Source organism: Engraulis encrasicolus, chromosome 1, assembly GCF_034702125.1.
Source record: "Engraulis encrasicolus isolate BLACKSEA-1 chromosome 1, IST_EnEncr_1.0, whole genome shotgun sequence".
Lineage (NCBI taxonomy): Eukaryota > Metazoa > Chordata > Actinopteri > Clupeiformes > Engraulidae > Engraulis > Engraulis encrasicolus.
This window is the reverse complement of record NC_085857.1, coordinates 56,661,577-56,679,076: the sequence shown is the minus strand read 5'-3', so window position 1 is coordinate 56,679,076 and position 17,500 is coordinate 56,661,577. Positions and strand designations below refer to the sequence as shown.

The following is a 17,500-nucleotide window of genomic DNA, read 5'->3' as shown; positions in this document are numbered from 1 at the left end:
ATTTGTCAAAACAAATGTGGATATTGACACACCTTACCCGTAAGTGCACAGTAAGAGTGTGTGTGTGTGTGTGTGTGTGTGTGTGTGTGTGTGTGTGTGTGTGTGTGTGTGTGTGTGTGTGTGTGTGTGTGTGTGTGTGTGTGTGTGTGTGTGTGTGTGTGTGTGTGTGTGTGTGTGTGTGTGTGTGTGTGTGTGTGTGTGTGTGTGTGTCTTGGCACCTCTTTGTCTTCTTTTTGGCACCTGCTATGCCTCTGTGCATTCATACCTGTGTGTGTGTGTGTGTGTGTGTGTGTGTGTGTGTGTGTGTGTGTGTGTGTGTGTGTGTGTGTGTGTGTGTGTGTGTGTGTGTGTGTGTGTGTGTGTGTGTGCGTGCGTGCGTGCGTGTGTTGGCATCCATTTACGACACACTGATCCTTCAACTTCTACTTCCATCATCATTGTTCTTTCTACTTCCCTGTCCCTGGTATCTAGTGTGCGTATGTGTGTCCTAGCCCTATGACTCTATTTCAAACACATGCACAATAGGTGGTGTGTGTGTGTGTGTGTGTGTGTGTGTGTGTGTGTGTGTGTGTGTGTGTGTGTGTGTGTGTGTGTGTGTGTGTGTGTGTGTGTGTGTGTGTGTGTGTGTGTGTGTGTGTGTGTGTGTGTGTCTACTTGCATGTACACCCTGTTCCCTGGTATCTAGTGTGCGTATGTGCCCCAGCCCTGTGAGTCTATTTTAAACACATGCATAATGTGCACCCTGTGCGTATTATTTCAATAACAAAGAGAAACAATTTCTGGGCTTTGTCACATTACTTGGTCTCTCCATCTAACACGATCTGGTTCTTGATTGTGATTGGCTGATAGCCATTGTAAAGAGGGTGTAAAACACACACCATTCCAAATGAAGATTCTATGCGCGACTTAGTTAGACGCGACGTTTCTACGTTGATAATGAGAATCTGGTGCAGTTGGGGTGGGGAGTCTGCAAGAAGAGCCCATCTTTGGATTCTGGTTGGGGTGTCAGTATGATTGCAAAGACCTTTCCGTCCTGTATGCTTCCCCTCGTGCCCCACGCCCTTTATACCTAAAACAAACACAAACCCAAGGCCTTGTGGCTTATTGCTTAAATTATTGCCAAATAGACTCACTGGCAGGAAATACTATGTTGCACTGTGCTGCTGTGGCCCAGTGGTCCAGTTGTAAGTGCATTTTAGGGCAGTGTTTCACAACCAACGCATTTGCTTTTTTATTCAAGAAAATCAGTCACATCCACACAGTCCAAATCTGTATCTTTCACATACTGTAGATCTCCATGATACCTTTGCTCTCCCACACCTCTTAAACACACAGTGTAATCTTCTCACTGCCACACCTGCACTGTAACACAACAGCCAAAACCTGTTGGACAACTTTATATTTTTATATTTACACAGTCACACTCACACACTCTCCGTCTGTATTTCCCCCTCTCTCTACGCATGTCTCTCTCCGTCTGTCTCTCTCTGACTGTCTGTTTGTCTGTCTCTCACTCTCTCTGTCAGTCTGTCTCTCTCTGTGTCTGTCTGTCTCTCCCTCTCTCTATCTGTCTGTCTGTCTCTCTCTGACTCTCTGACTGTCTGTCTGTCTGTCTGTCTCTCTGTCTGTCTGTATCTCTCTGACTGTCTGTCTCTCCGTTCCTCACTCTCTCTGTCAGTCTGTCTCTCTCTGTGTCTGCCTGTCTCTCCCTCTCTATCGGTCTCTCTGCCTGTCTATCTTTCTGTGTCTCTGTCGCTTTCTCAAACCTGTCAGACAACTGTGTTATGTTGGCAACAATGTGCAGACAGGCATGCTCTCTCTAACACTCCCTTCATCTCTTTCTTGTCCTTTCCCCTCTCATCTCTAGCTTTCTCTTTCTCTATCTCTCTGTCAGACAACATGTCTTCATATAATCACCCCCCCCTCTCTCTCTCTCTATCTCAAGCACACTCACTGTGTGCGTGTGTGTGTGTGCGCACGTGTGTGTGTGTGTGTACGTGCATGCGTGTGTGTGCAGTAGCTAATTGACTGATTGGTAGCCACCTGCTGAGTGAAAAGCTCATTCGGCTCTGCCATGGCTCAGTCAGTAAGGCACTGCTGCACTGCGACCCGGGTCATGTTAGACAAAAGCGTCAGCTAAATGTAATGTAATGTATATACAGTACTTACTCAGTCAACACATGGGGCACAATTTATCTTTATTGGAATTATTATACTATTTCATTTTCCTCAGTAATCTCTAATTCTCTTCATTGTATCTCTCTCCCCCCCCCCTCCCCCCTCTCTCTCTACACTGTGTGCAGAATTATCAGGCAAACATGTCTTTTTTATGCATATTTTCCAACAGCAATCTATATGAACATGAAAACCTATTGGATTTAAGCATTCCAGGTCATGCATATTTGTATAATAAGATGGGGGTGTGGTCGAAGGTGCCCAACACCTTATATCAGGTGTGCATAATTATTAGGCAAATTTGTTTTCTTCTGGGAAAATGGGCCACAAAATAGATCTAACAAACTCTGAAATGTCTATAAACAATTTTGAAGTGTTCTAGAGGGATGTGGCTGTCTTGAAATTAGCAAGATGTTGGTCACGTTCATACAGAACTATCAGATGCACCGTTACAAAGTCATCAGTCTCTTAAGAAATGTCACTGCCAAACATTGAGAAGAATTTAACATGAAACTAAAAAAAAATATTACCCTGCAGTCCTATCATATTCCAGAACAGAAACCAATACCGAGTGTCCAGAAGAACAAGGTATTCAGCACTCAGAGACATGGCCAAGGTAAGAAAGACTGACACCAGACAACCAGTCAACAAGATAATTCAGTCAAGACTGGGTCAAAAATACCTGGGGACAGAGTTTTACAGGTATTATGGACTTGGGAAAGTGACTTTTGACAGACAGGGTGGATGAACCCATGACTGGATCTTTTAGAAGGAGAAAATAGCTTCTTTTACGAAGACAATGGTATTTAAGCAGTAATCTGCTGGTATTTGAGTGGAACTTAGGAACTGATCTGAGTGTGCACATTACTGATCTAGCTATAGGCTCATCTAACTGGTCAATTAACAGTCACTTTCACTAGTTCATAAAACCATTGAAAAAACTGTCTAAAGACATTTCTTGACCCAGTCTGGACTTAAGTTTCTTGTTGAGTAGTCTTCAGGTTTCAGCCTGTTTTACCTTGGCCTGGTCTCTGAATGCTGAATACCTTATTGTTCTTGACACTTGATGTAAGTTTCAGTTCTGGAATATGACTACACTGCAGGGTAATACTTTTCGATTAGTTTCACCTTTAATTCTTCTCAAACTGGCAATTACTTTGTGAGCACATGTCATGTGACACTGATGGCTTGTAACGGTGCATTAAATGGATGTGACTGATATTTCAAGTCAGCCACACCCCTCTAGAAGACTTCAAAATTGTTTATAGTCTTTACAGAGTTTGCTAGATCTCTTTTGTGGCCCATTTTCCCATAGGAAAACAAAGTTGCCTAATAATTATGCACATTAATTATGGCCTGATATAGGGTATTGGGCTCCTCCGATCACACTGTCTCTTATTATACAAATATGCATGATCTGGAATGCTTAAATCCAATATGTGTTCATGTCCATAAAGGCTGGTGGCAGACAATATGCATAAAATGGACGATATGGTCAAAAAACTTGTTTGCATAATAATTCTGCACACAGTGTATCTCAACTGTTTGCTGATTGGCTAAACGGTGAGAGAACCGAGCTGGAGGCTTTTGCCAGACTATGTGAGGAGCCAACATCTTTGGGTGGAGAACAGGCTAGGTGTGGAAGGCTCAGGAGTGTGAAATGTAACAATGTATTCCGGTCAGGGTTCACGTTAGCCGGCTGTGGCCGGACATTGGCCGTTTGCATGCATGAATGACCGGCAAAATAAAATGTGGCCGGACAAAATGTCCGACAAAAATGACTGCAATTAGTCAGTAAATAATATTAGCTAATTTTAAATAGGCCTACTTAAAGTTACAAAACACCAGTAGGCCTAATATGAAACTGAACAAAGCTGAAAATATTTGTGAATAGCCCATGTAAATGAACTTGTCATAAGCAGCACGCAATATTGCTTGCGCTCTCGTCCCCACCGTCGTTGTCCCCAATCACGTTATGCTTATAATCACTTGACTCACGCTGGCTGCTGTGCTGTCACGATTCTGTTTTTTTGTAGGCTATTTTTACCAATATATCAGTGAACACAACAAAGGGCATTGCATTTACAAAACCGTTTCATGCCCAGTTGCGAAGTCAAGCCTAACGGTTTGGGACTCAATGGCATGCGCAGCATCGCAGCATCGAATCACTTTCACTTTTACCTCTGCTGAAAATTGGTGGTGGATCTCCAAGTAGGCTACAGAGGGTCAAGTTAAACATTCCAGAGAACGATGGACTCGCGAGAAGTCCCAGTGAAAGTGCATGCAGGGCTTTATAACTGTTTTCATCACCGGCCAAAACGTGTAGCCCATTATAGAGCATCCTACGGAACGTGCCAATTCCCTTACTTTCGAGAGCGCAGGAACACAGCGCAATACAGTTCAAATTTCAGTAGCGTCGATACCATTACTGCACTATTACAGGCATCACCTCGTTACCCAATTTGAGTAGGGAAATCCTCTTAGGGTTTGCTGATAGAATGCACTGTTTGAGTTGATAATTTAGGGATCTGCGCACAGCACGTTGGCTGGCTTTTTTTTTTCTCTCTTTAAGTTCGAGCTCTCGAGTGTGTGAAAGAAAGCGCGCGTTTACTCCCCGGCCCGTGCGCACAAGCAGGGCTCTAAATCAACACCAGCCAACTGGCCAAATGTTAGTGCAATTTAAGTTTTGCTGGCAGAAAATACCACTTTACTACACTTTGACCCATTAGGGAGTGTGTGTTTGGCCATATGACGGAAGGTCCGTTAGATATTTCAAATGTCCGGTATTCTGCAATACAGCCGGCCACTTGTCCGGCCGGTAAGAATTCTAGCGTGAACACTGATTCCGGTGTCTCTGGCATAAACGCTCGCCCGATGACAGCATGTTCTGCATCAAAACGGAACTTGTTTGACGTCTGTCTCTTTTTTTTTTTGCTGGAAAGGCTAATGGCGTCACACAAAGCAGGAATGTCTTTTTTTAAAAGCAGCAGTGCTGTGTGTGATTAGCTTCATGCTGGAAAGGCTCGTGATGTCAAGCAAAGCGGGAGCGTCTTTTAAGAAAGTCGGGAATGCTGTGTATAATTAGCTTTTCAATGGCAGACTAAACCTGCATAGAACAGAGTGTGTTTTGTCTGACCTTATTTAGAATGTACACAAAGGGATGGCTATTCCAGTGTGTCAAAAAACACAATAAGTAGCACACAATGCAAGAGCATCACACTCACACACACACACACACACACACACACACACACACACACACACACACACACACACACACACACACACACACACACACCAGAGAAGGCCACACGCAGAGATAGACGCACACACACACACTAAACAATAAAACACACCGTCAGAGGACATAACTTTGAAATTGGCCTTTCAGATACCTAAACAATAACCTCATGTGCTCCTTTTGTCTCACACACACACACACACACACACACACACACACACACACACACACACACACACACACACACACACACACACACACACACACACACACACACACACACACACAATAAACTGTTCATGCCTTCACTCATCACTTCAAACATAATGAAATGCCATCTGGGCCAAATACGGTGTGTGCGCAACACACACACACACACATACACACACACACACACACACACACACACACACACACACACACACACACACACACACACACACACACACACACACACACACACGGCTCAAACAGCTAGGGCACCCATCCTGTTCCGCCAGAGACCCGGGTTCGATTGCACACACAACTGCCACTAATGACACGCTGGAATGTTCACCCTCTGGTCGACGCGAGTAGCCATCGTACCAGCGTGGTCTCCCCAATCACACACACACACACACACACACACGCACACACACACACACACACACACACACACACACACACACACACACACACACACACACACACACACACACACACACACACTATACTTCTTTATTTGGATTGACAGATATGCCTTTATCATAGCACAAGCCAAATTTTAAATGAGTTTTACACAAAACTAAAAGGATCTGCTCACTGACAGTCTTAAGAATACATGTGGCACCTGCGTCTCCAAACACACATACACACACACACACACACACACACACACACACACACACACACACACACACACACACACACACACACACACACACACGCACAGAGGGCACAGTACTCACACAGCGACGTTCTGAGTTCCGCAGTTGAGTCCGGAGCCCCTGGTGACGGTTAGCAGCCATCGCACCAGCGTGGTGTCCTGGGGCACTCTGAAGTGGTGCAGCCGGCCGCTGGCAAACGAGCTGTACTTGGAGAGCTTTAGGGGACCCTTGGAGTAGAAGCCAGTCACGTAGGTCACATCTGCAACACACACACACACACACACACACACACACACACACACACACACACACACACACACACACACACACACACACTTTAGTAAGACATACTATAGGACCACTGGCATATGAGCTTTAGGGGACCCTTGGAGTAGAAGCCAGTCACGTAGGTCACATCTGCAACGAACACACACACACACACACACACACACACACACACACACACACACACACACACACACACACACACACACACACACTTTAGTAAGACATACTATAGGACCACTGGCATATGAGCTTTAGGGGACCCTTGGAGTAGAAGCCAGTCACGTAGGTCACATCTGCAACACACACACACACACACACACACTTAACTCATTGAGTGCCAGCCATTTCCAAATTCAGACCGGGGGTTGCCAGGCTTTTTTCAACATTTGAGTGTTTTTTCAAGAGCCATAAAAAACTGAGTTCTTTGTCCATGTGAACAACAAACATACCAGATCAACGTGTTAGGCAACACCCCCCTTAGATTGACTTGATATCAAGTATTTGGCACTGTGCCATACATTCTGAAAAGACTCGTTTTCAAGTCCATGGCACTGAAAGAGCTACATAAGACATATAGGACCACTGGCAGCAGTAGCCTACTGTTGTAAATTCGTAGCATGCACAAGTGGGAACAAGTATGCACTTAAAAAAAAGTTAAAACCACTAACCCTATTTGGTATCTGCTGCACTTATTGTTGTGTATCTTTCAAGTCAAGTGTACTTTATTGTCAAAAATCTATGTAACAGGGTTTAGCACTGACGTTTGGAATTGCGTTTGACCAGTTTCCATTGTGCAGTTTCACTAGAACATTTAAATAACACAATGACAATAATCTCTCTCTCTCTCTCTCTCTCTCTCTCTCTCTCTCTCTCTCTCTCTCTCTCTCTCTCTCTCTCACACACACACACTCTCTCTCTCACACACACACACAACACTAACATACTCATACATACATTTACAATTCTTTCTCTGTCATTCACTCACAACACACGCCCACACACAACACTCAATCACATGCAGTTTTCAAACACTAACTTTCTGATATAGACATTGTAAAATGCACACACACAGGCCACACACACACACACACACACACACACACACAGGCCACACACACACACACGCACGCGCACGCGCACGCACACACACCTTCTTGTGTCCTTTGCATCTGCAAGTGTTGTATGCTATGATGAATGTCCTCGGTCGGACGCTTTGGATAAAAGCATCATCCAAATGCAACGCAATGCAATAATGAAGAGATCAATAATGAAGGAAGTAACTTAGGCTACAATGGATGCTTTACAAATACAAGTAGCCTTCACCGATGTGTCACAGGCTACGATGCAACATTACTTAAATGACTTTCTACAAGTTGTACAGAGGACATACACACACGTCTTGATATTGACATCCTGTGCTTTGAATGACGCGCAGATTTGAATGGATGGCCTAGTCTAGATCAAGTAGCCACCACATGCACTGCCAATACAGTGTCATTAATGCCTCCGAGAGGTAGTCAGTTTATATGTAGTCTGTTGTCATTTAGTTATCACGACAAGGCTAAAACAGATTGCAAGTTTGTGTTAGTGATAGCAGTTATATCAAACCATAAGCAAAAAACACAGAGTACAGAAAGACATCTCACTTGACAGCTCCCGACAGGTTGTGTTTTAGCATACTAGCAAGCTGGCTAGCCAGCCACGGCTCGAAAAAAAACCCTTACCTTCTCCAAAACACCCAGAAACTGACAGCAACACGGCGAACAGCTGTAAGGCTCTGGTGTCCATGCTTCAAACAGAGTCCCGTGGAGGTGCTAGGACAAGCTCATTCTCTCGTGGTCGGCTTTGAGAGTGGGACAGGAGAACTCGAGAGGCATCAAATGGAATGTAGTTTGTTTACGTCTCCCATTCAGACTAGATTCGGTTACTTCCTGGATCCAGTGACGTAGGCTATGGGGAGGAGCCGGGGCCACATTGAAAAACAGACGCATCACAGAGATTAAACTGCTCTGTGAGATTCATTCTCAATATTTATGCATTTTTTTTACATTTAGAGGGCGGCAGAGATTGCAGGGGGTAAATCTGCTTATAAACATTATCATTTTGACCAGATCAAAACCAAACCAACATGTCAAGAGGTGACTATCTTTTGCAAGAGTCATTGTCACTTAAATCCTTTTTCATTACACGTGTAGAAGTTTGGATGGGGGGTACGTAATATGATGTAATGTAATGTAGGCCTAATTTACGGTATCTGATAATTCAAGAATCGTCTATCTATCTATCTATCTATCTATCTATCTATCTATCTATCTATCTATCTATCTATCTATCTATCTATCTATCTATCTATCTATCTATCTATCTATCTATCTATAATGTAGAATTATAGGCTATGTGTACTGTAGATGTGATTGGCAACTTTCATGTCTTTTAAGGAGCACATTAGGAAGGTTCAGGGAAGGCTCCAAAATATGCCAGTTGTTTCATTTATTTATTAATTTATTTTTGGAGTAGACAACAGTAGGCTACAAAACACAGAACGGGCAAATAGGGTCAAAAAGACCCAACGGGCATTGGACTAGTGATGTAATGTAATGTAGGCCTACGCGTCACAATACAAACCAGAGAGGCTTGCCTGGTCAGTCACTTGTGATTAGGTCTGGTGTTAACCAGGCAACTGCACAGCTAGTCTAGTCGTGATTTCATGAACCCGGAAATGTTGAGTACCCTAAAGTTTTATTGCAGAAATATCATCTATGGGCCTAATGGATAGAATTTAGCTTGGTTGCCCAAAAGTTGCACTTTGAGCAATTTCCATAATTAGCATAAATATCCTTCTATCTACCAAGAGAAATATCCGCCATTCTACTGGTCGCAGTTTACCTCGCTCCTAGCAATACCACCAGCGCCAGAAGCGAGGCACTGAACGAGCTGCATCGGGGAATCAGTGAACAACAAGATGCACACCCAGATGCCTTCACAGTGGTCATGGGAGATTTCAACCACGGAAATCTCAAAACAGTTCTTCCAAAATTTCACCAACATGTTAACTTTCCAACAAGAGGACAAAACACCCTGGACTTTGTTTATACCCCAAAACAAGGAGCATACAAGGCAAAGCCCATCCCCCACATCGGCCTATCAGACCACCTAACGATTCTGCTACTGCCAGCCTACAGACAAAAGGTAAAACTCACCAAACCAGCTCTGAAGGAGGTGAGAAAATGGCCAGAGGGATCCGTGTCACGACTACAAGACTGCTTTGAAACCACAGATTGGGACATGTTCAAAACAGCTGCCACCCACAGCAACCACATTGACATTGAGGAGTACACAGACACTGTGACCTCCTACATCACAAAATGCATTGATGATGTTACAGAAATAAAACGCATCACCACCAGAGCCAACCAGAAGCCATGGTTCACAGGAGACGTTCACAGACTGCTGAGGGCCAGAGACAAAGCCTTCAGAGCAGGAGACGTAGCTGGCCTAAAAGCAGCAAGAGCAAACCTGTCCCAGGGCATCAGGAAAGCAAAAAAGGAATACTCGGACAAAATAACAACACACTTCAAAGACAGCAGAGATGCACAGAGCCTGTGGCAGGGCATACAGGCCATCACGGACTATAAGCCCGCACCACGAAGCTGTGACAACAACACCTCTCTGCTAAACGACCTGAACAGTTTCTTTGCCCGTTTTGAAGCACAAAATGACACTCATCCACAGAAAACTCCCCCTCCCCCCCATGATCAACCCCTGTACCTGTCCTCTGCCAGTGTGAAGAGGACACTGGCCACCATCAACCCACGCAAAGCAGCTGGCCCAGACAACATACCTGGCCGAGTGTTGAAGGATTGTGCAGAAGAGCTGAAGGATGTCTTCACAGACATCTTTAACATCTCTCTGGAGCAAGCAGTCATCCCATCACTTTTCAAAGCTGCTACCATCATACCCGTGCCGAAGAAATCATCACCATCATGCTTCAATGACTACCGTCCTGTAGCACTGACGCCCATAATCATGAAGTGCTTCGAACGGCTAGTCCTGTCACACATCAAAGCCACCCTACCCCCCACCCTGGACCCCTACCAGTTCGCATACCGAGCCAAGCGATCCACGGAGGATGCAATCTGCTCTGCCCTCCATCCAGCCCTCACCCACTTGGACAATAAAGACTCATATGTGAGAATGCTGTTCATTGACTTCAGCTCAGCATTCAATACCATAATACCACAACAACTCATCAGAAAACTGGACAAACTAGGTTTCAGCACCTCCCTCTGCAACTGGCTGCTGGACTTCCTGATGCAGAGACCACAAGCAGTACGGGTAGGGAATAACACCTCAAGCACCCTGACCCTGAGCACGGGGGCTCCGCAAGGTTGTGTTCTCAGCCCCCTGCTGTTCACGCTGCTGACACATGACTGCACAACGACCCACAGCACTAACCATCTAGTGAAGTTTGCGGATGATACAACACTGGTGGGCCTCATCACTAAGGGCGATGAGACCCACTACAGAGAAGAAGTAGACCTGCTGGCCAGATGGTGCAAAGACAACAACCTCCTGCTGAATGTCAACAAGACCAAGGAGATTGTTGTCAACTTTCAGAGGGTCCAAAAACAACTGCCACCACTGACCATCGACGGTGATGCTGTGGAGAGAGTGAGCAGCACCAAGTTCCTTGGAGTGCACATCAGCGACGACCTCTCTTGGACCACCAACACTACATCACTGGCGAAGAAGGCCCATCAGCGTCTCTACTTCTTGCGCAAACTAAAGAAGGCAAGTGCTACACCCTCCATCATGACAACATTCTACAGAGGAACCATAGAGAGCGTCGTGTCCAGCTGCATCACAGTGTGGGGAGGAAGCTGCACGGAGAAAAACAGGAAGACACTCCAGCGTGTTGTGAACACAGCGAAGAAGATCATTGGAGTACCACTCCCCTCCCTGCAGGACATTTACACCGCACGCCTCACCCGAAAAGCACTGATGATCATCAAAGACACAAGCCACCCTGCACACAAACTGTTCAGCCTCCTGCCTTCTGGAAAGAGGTACAGGCGCCTCCGTTCCCGTACCACCAGGCTTGCAAGCAGCACGATGCATCAAGCAATCAAGATACTGAACACTCAACCCACTCTCCCTTCACTGTCAGCCTCTAGCCAGCCAGGCCACTGACAACGCTCCCCCCCCTCATCCCCACCACCATATCTGCGACTGAACATTCCACCTGCACTACTACATCTGTGACTGAACTTTCAACCTGCACTAACTCAAAACATACACATGCACACACACACACACACACACACACACACACACACACACACACACACACCACACACGCGCGTGCACACACACACCACACACACACACAACCACACACACACACACACACACAAGCACACTGCACTTTCTGCACTAAACCCAAACATACACACACTGACACACAACTCATACTCACACACATACACACACACACACACACACACACACACATACACAGGTACACACACACAGACGCACACCGCACTTTCTACCTGCACTAAACACACACACACACACACACACACACACACACACACACACACACACACACACGCACACACGCACACACGCACACAAAACACATACAAACACACACACACACATACTGCTGCTGGTGTATTTAATAAAAACCTTTTTTTAATTATTTATTTCTTCAAATGCTACTATTACTATGTCAGAACGCTATAAAGGACTTTTAGAAAAAAGAACAACAAAATACCTCCTCTTAATGTATGTTCTCTACAAGTCTTCTGTTGTCCAGTCTTGCACTTTAAATGTCTGTATGAGCAATGTCTACGTCCATACTGTCTATGTCCATGTATGAGTACTGTCTATGTCTATACTGTCTATGTCCTTACCTAGATTAGTCTATGTCTGCATGGGAGAGCAAGAAACGCAATTTCAAATTCTTTGTATGACCAGTGCATGTAAAGAAATTGACAATAAACTTGACTTGACTTGATAAGTATATTGTTAAGGCTAGGCCAACTACAGGTGAATAGGCTAAACAATTCAAATAATTGTCATCACCCTGAAACGTTCTCAGTTGATTACTGATGATGAGAGAAGAAAAAAATGTATTGGATGTTTTCTTTTTTGTATTTTGATGTTTAGATATGCAAATGAGGGCATACGTGATCAATTATGCGCTAATTTGCGTACACACCAAATCACTTTCATGTGGTGAACTCCGGCTCAAAATAACTTTTCTGTGGCTAAAATATGTATATTTGAGTGTTGAGATGGTGAAAACCTTCTGAGGCGGTGGTTCTCAAAGTGGGGCCTGGGACCCCTGGGGGGCTGCCAGGGGCCCCATGGCAGGTTGGCAGGAAAAATATGGCAAAATAAGATGAATAGCCTAATAAATTGAATAACTAAAGTAAGCCAAAATAAACCAAAAATAAACTGAACTATCCTAGTGGAATAATTCTCTTCCTTACAATGTTTATGTACTATGCTGTCTGTAGTACTTGAATGGGTTTAGGAATGCACCAATTTCATCAAGTTGTGAAACCGGGTGCACAGAAAAAATATTGTGGCACGGGTGCCGCACGGCCCATGTTAGGGGAGCCTTGGCTGGAATCTGGCAGTATATGGGGGGCCTTGGCTGGAATCTAGCGGTATATGGGGAGCCTTGTCATGGTAAAGTTTGGGAACCCCTTCTATGAGGAACCTGGTCAAGAGGGAGTTTTGACCTGGATACATGACCCGATATATAGGCCTATACATATGGGATATGTATTTATTACATACAGCGTGTAGCACACACATACATTCAATGTAGCAGAACTATATGAAGAGCTCTTTTCCAAAACGCTATATCCAACATTTTCTACTTTTTGCATTTTAATTGGAATTGACATCCATATGTGAATTCTTGCCATTCAAATGTTTTGAGAAGATGCTTTTTAAACCTCAATAAGATGCATTTTGTAATGCAATTCAATGGAATGCCCAATACAAAAATGTCTACAACATGCAGAATAACTACACGTATACGTGCACACACACACACACACACACACACACACACACACACACACACACACACACACACACACACACACACACACACACACACACACACACACACACACACACACACACACGGGTGACTCTAAACAACTCTCCATTGACCTTAACAGTGACAAAAGTTAACTGGAGGTTTATGTCACTTTCATATGGTAAACCCATGGCTCCAAATATATTATTCTGTGGGTAAAGCATATGTACTTGGTTGGTGAAAACCTTTTGAGGGACCTGGTCAAGAGGTAGTGTTGACCTAGATGGATGAATTAAATGTTCCATGCCAAACAGCCTTACGTGCATACACATACAGCACAGTGAACAAATCCAAAAGAGCCAACATCACACAAAATAACATGCGCATTAGGCCAGTGATTGCTGCAGGATACACATGTGCTGAAGAAAATACCGTGAAAGTATGGGGATGGTGAAGGCTATGTGTTTTTTCCTAAATATGTGTGTGTGCATATACAGTGGTATACAATAATTGAATGATTGGGCACCCCTTTTGAAAAACATTATTGGTTTGTCTGTTGATAGTTTGTTAAAGCAATTTCGTGTTAGCATTATGTTAAACAGTATGGAAAGAACAACATTTCAGATGTGAAATCACTTTTATGGGCCCAGCAGAATCAATTGTACATGTAGCCTAAAAATAGGCATATGCTAAATATTCTAGTAATATTTAGTAGAGCCTACTTTTGCTAATGCAATGGGCTGTGGATGGTTCTATAAGCAGACAAGTCCCAGAAGTCTGGCATTTTGAATTTGAGGTGGTGTGGATAGTCAATGGTAAAAATACTGTCAGCATTCTTGTCTTCCTTCCATTTGTTTTAATTTGTTTTAAGACAGGGATGACTATTCCACAATGTACTTTTGCTCCTACATGAAATACTGGGTGGATTTTGAACAGTGCTTACAACCTTTGCTCTACAGAAGTCTGTAACCCAGTCATGGCTTTACATCAACTGTGCAATTGTGTGACTATTGAGCATTATTTTGAAGAATCTTCTGGAGTTTCAGAGGAGTTAATGAGATCATCTACTTAAATAAGGTTTATTATACCTAGCAATTCAGCCTTGAACACAATCCTTCTGCCCAATTCCATTGAGCACAGGTATGATTTACAAAAACTACACCACAAAAACCATTACTGCTTTTGTATTATGTTTCTGACTAGAGTAGCACAATATAAACCTCCAGATAACTTTTGTCAGTGTTAAGGAGAGTTGTTTAGAGTCACCCATGCAATGTGTGTGTGTGTGTGTGTGTGTGTGTGTGTGTGTGTGTGTGTGTGTGTGTGTGTGTGTGTGTGTGTGTGTGTGTGTGTGTGTGTGTGTGTGTGTGTGTGTGTGTGTGTGTGTGTGTGTGTGTGCGCGCGTGTTATTCTGCATGTTGTATACTGAAAGTCTGCTACAATCATATTTTGTTTCAAAAACGTATACAGTATGTGCTATTTTAGGCCTTAAAGCCTTTCCTCAAACCAGTAAATTACTCTTGTATAGTTATTTTGTGTTTGTGTACATAGGCATACTCTACTGTATATAGTTCTGCTACACTGAATGTATGTGTGTGCTGTATACATGCGGTATGTAATAAATAGCCTATATGTAGGCCTATATACAGTATATTGCACAGGGCATATATCCAGGTAAACTCCCTCTTGAACAGTTTCCTCAGGCTTTCACCATCTTAACACTCAAATATACATATTTTACCCACAAGTTATTTTGAGCCAGAGTTCACCTTATGAAAGTGATTTGGTGCTTATGCAAATTAGCGCATAATTGATAATGTATGCCCTCATTTGCATATCTAAACATCAAAATACAAAAAACATCCAATACATTTTTTTCTTCTCTCATCATCAGTAATCAACTGAGAAAGTTTCATGGTGATACCTATTATTTTAAATGTTTAGCCTATTCACCTGTAGTAGTCTTATCTTAACAATATATTTATGCTAATTATGCAAATTGCTCAAAGTGCAACTTTGGGCAACCAAGCTAAATTATATCCATTCGGCCCATAGATGATATTTCTGCAATAAAACTTTAAGGTACTCAACATTTCTGGGTTACACTATTGGGCCAATGGAGATCACGACTAGACTAAGCTGTGGCAGGTCTTCATTCCAGCATTCATTCCAACCCAATTAATTTCATCAGGTTTTAAAGGCTTTTTCATAGAGGCTGCATGTGTCACATGTCTGACTGTGTGCCCTTATTAACCTTGAATTAAAGAGGTGGGTTTTTTGAACATATCATAAAAGAATGTGTTCTATAACAATGATTCTAAAATTGCAAATTGTAATGTATGACACTCAGAATTCTATAGAGCGTTCACTGTCCGAACATTCCAGTCACACTGTGTCAGTACACCTTTGAGGAGAGTGGCGCCCCCTGGCTGTCATAAACAGCAGAGTGGCATAAAAAAGGCTACATCAAAGTGAAATGGAAGATCATATGGTATCAATAGAGAAAGTGAAATGGAAGACCATTGGTATCAGCATGGTGTGTAATAAAAAACAATAGGACGTTCTAGGGACTTGACCTGACTTATATAAAGAAATTACGTTTACTTGAATAAATTATGAATAAATAGGTGGTGAAAGTGTTGCATGGTGTGTAATAACAATAGGACGTGCCATGGGCAGTGTTGCATCCACCCCCTACATATGGTTGATCGCACATCTATCTGCAGCCTACAGCGTTGCTTTGCATCTATATCTACAGCCTACAGTGTTGTTATGCACACAATGTAGTCACTGGAGTTTAGTTACTGCACTCCTGCAATACATGTTGAAACCCACTCACTCTTGTCCATGCAGAACAATTCAGCAAAGGCAGAAAGACACATTAAACACACACTACTATCTGGTTTTGTAGCGGCAAATGTTTATTTATTTTCTGAATACGATGATACCATCAAATGTCATTGGCTTTTACTGACACATAGTAGTTTACAATTACATTGACTTTCAATCATTTAATTTTAATAAACATTATTTAAAGCTGGACTTACAATACTAACCATTCTGATTCATTTCAGCAATGTCAGCTTTCACAAGTGCAAAATACATGTGTGATTACAATACAGAATATAATACATACTAAAAGGTATACAGTGCTCTGTTGTAATCAGAGACACCTGTCTGATGAGAGACCACTAGTAAATAAAGAGTCTATCACAGAGAATATCACATAAACTCAAAAAAGAGAGACATTGGAAAGAGTAGTAAAAAAGGATGCAATAGAATTGCGTATTGCTTAAGTCACAAACTTTGTCTAAAACCAGCAATGTCTCCTTTCACATACACATACACTATATAGTACACAAATATATGTGTGATTAAAATACAGAATATAGGCTACTACACACTTCGAGACTAGATAATATACACAATGCAGTACTGTAGAACAATGCTAATCATTCTAGTCAATCAAGCCTCACATGTGTATAACAATTTGTGATTATAATAGGTAATGTACATAATAAACAAATGAGAAAAAAATGATACAAGTCACCTACTATGATGAGTGGAGGTGCAAAACGCACACCAGAAACAGAGGTGCTGGCAACCAGAAAATATAATCGCAGGAGGAGAGAAGTGCCGCACACTCTCAAGTTAAATAAACAGTTTTTAATGTGACAACTTTTCGGCCTGTCAGCCTTCTTCAGGTCACCTACTAACCTTTCTGGCTCATTTTAGTAATGTCCCATTTCACACAAAATACATGTGATTACAATACTGGCTACATATTTAGATGTTAGTTAATACACAAAATGCAGTACTGTAGAGCATTGTATTAATTTGATCAATGTCTCATCTCACAAAACTGTA

At 42.9% G+C, this 17,500-nt stretch overlaps 1 protein-coding gene across 1 annotated transcript in view; it reads right to left on the bottom strand.

Moving 5' to 3' along the window:
* The window catches only part of pgap6 (post-glycosylphosphatidylinositol attachment to proteins 6), an 18,423-nt gene extending 9,958 nt beyond the window's left edge, over window positions 1-8,465 (bottom strand). The window contains exons 1-2 of the mRNA XM_063207176.1: window positions 8,295-8,465; window positions 6,364-6,541 (exon numbers count right to left, since the gene is read on the bottom strand). Coding sequence (XP_063063246.1) covers window positions 6,364-6,541; window positions 8,295-8,358 — 242 coding nt within the window. The 5' untranslated portion in view covers window positions 8,359-8,465. The remainder of the gene's footprint in view (window positions 1-6,363; window positions 6,542-8,294) is intronic.
* Between the last annotated feature and the right edge of the window lie 9,035 nt (window positions 8,466-17,500).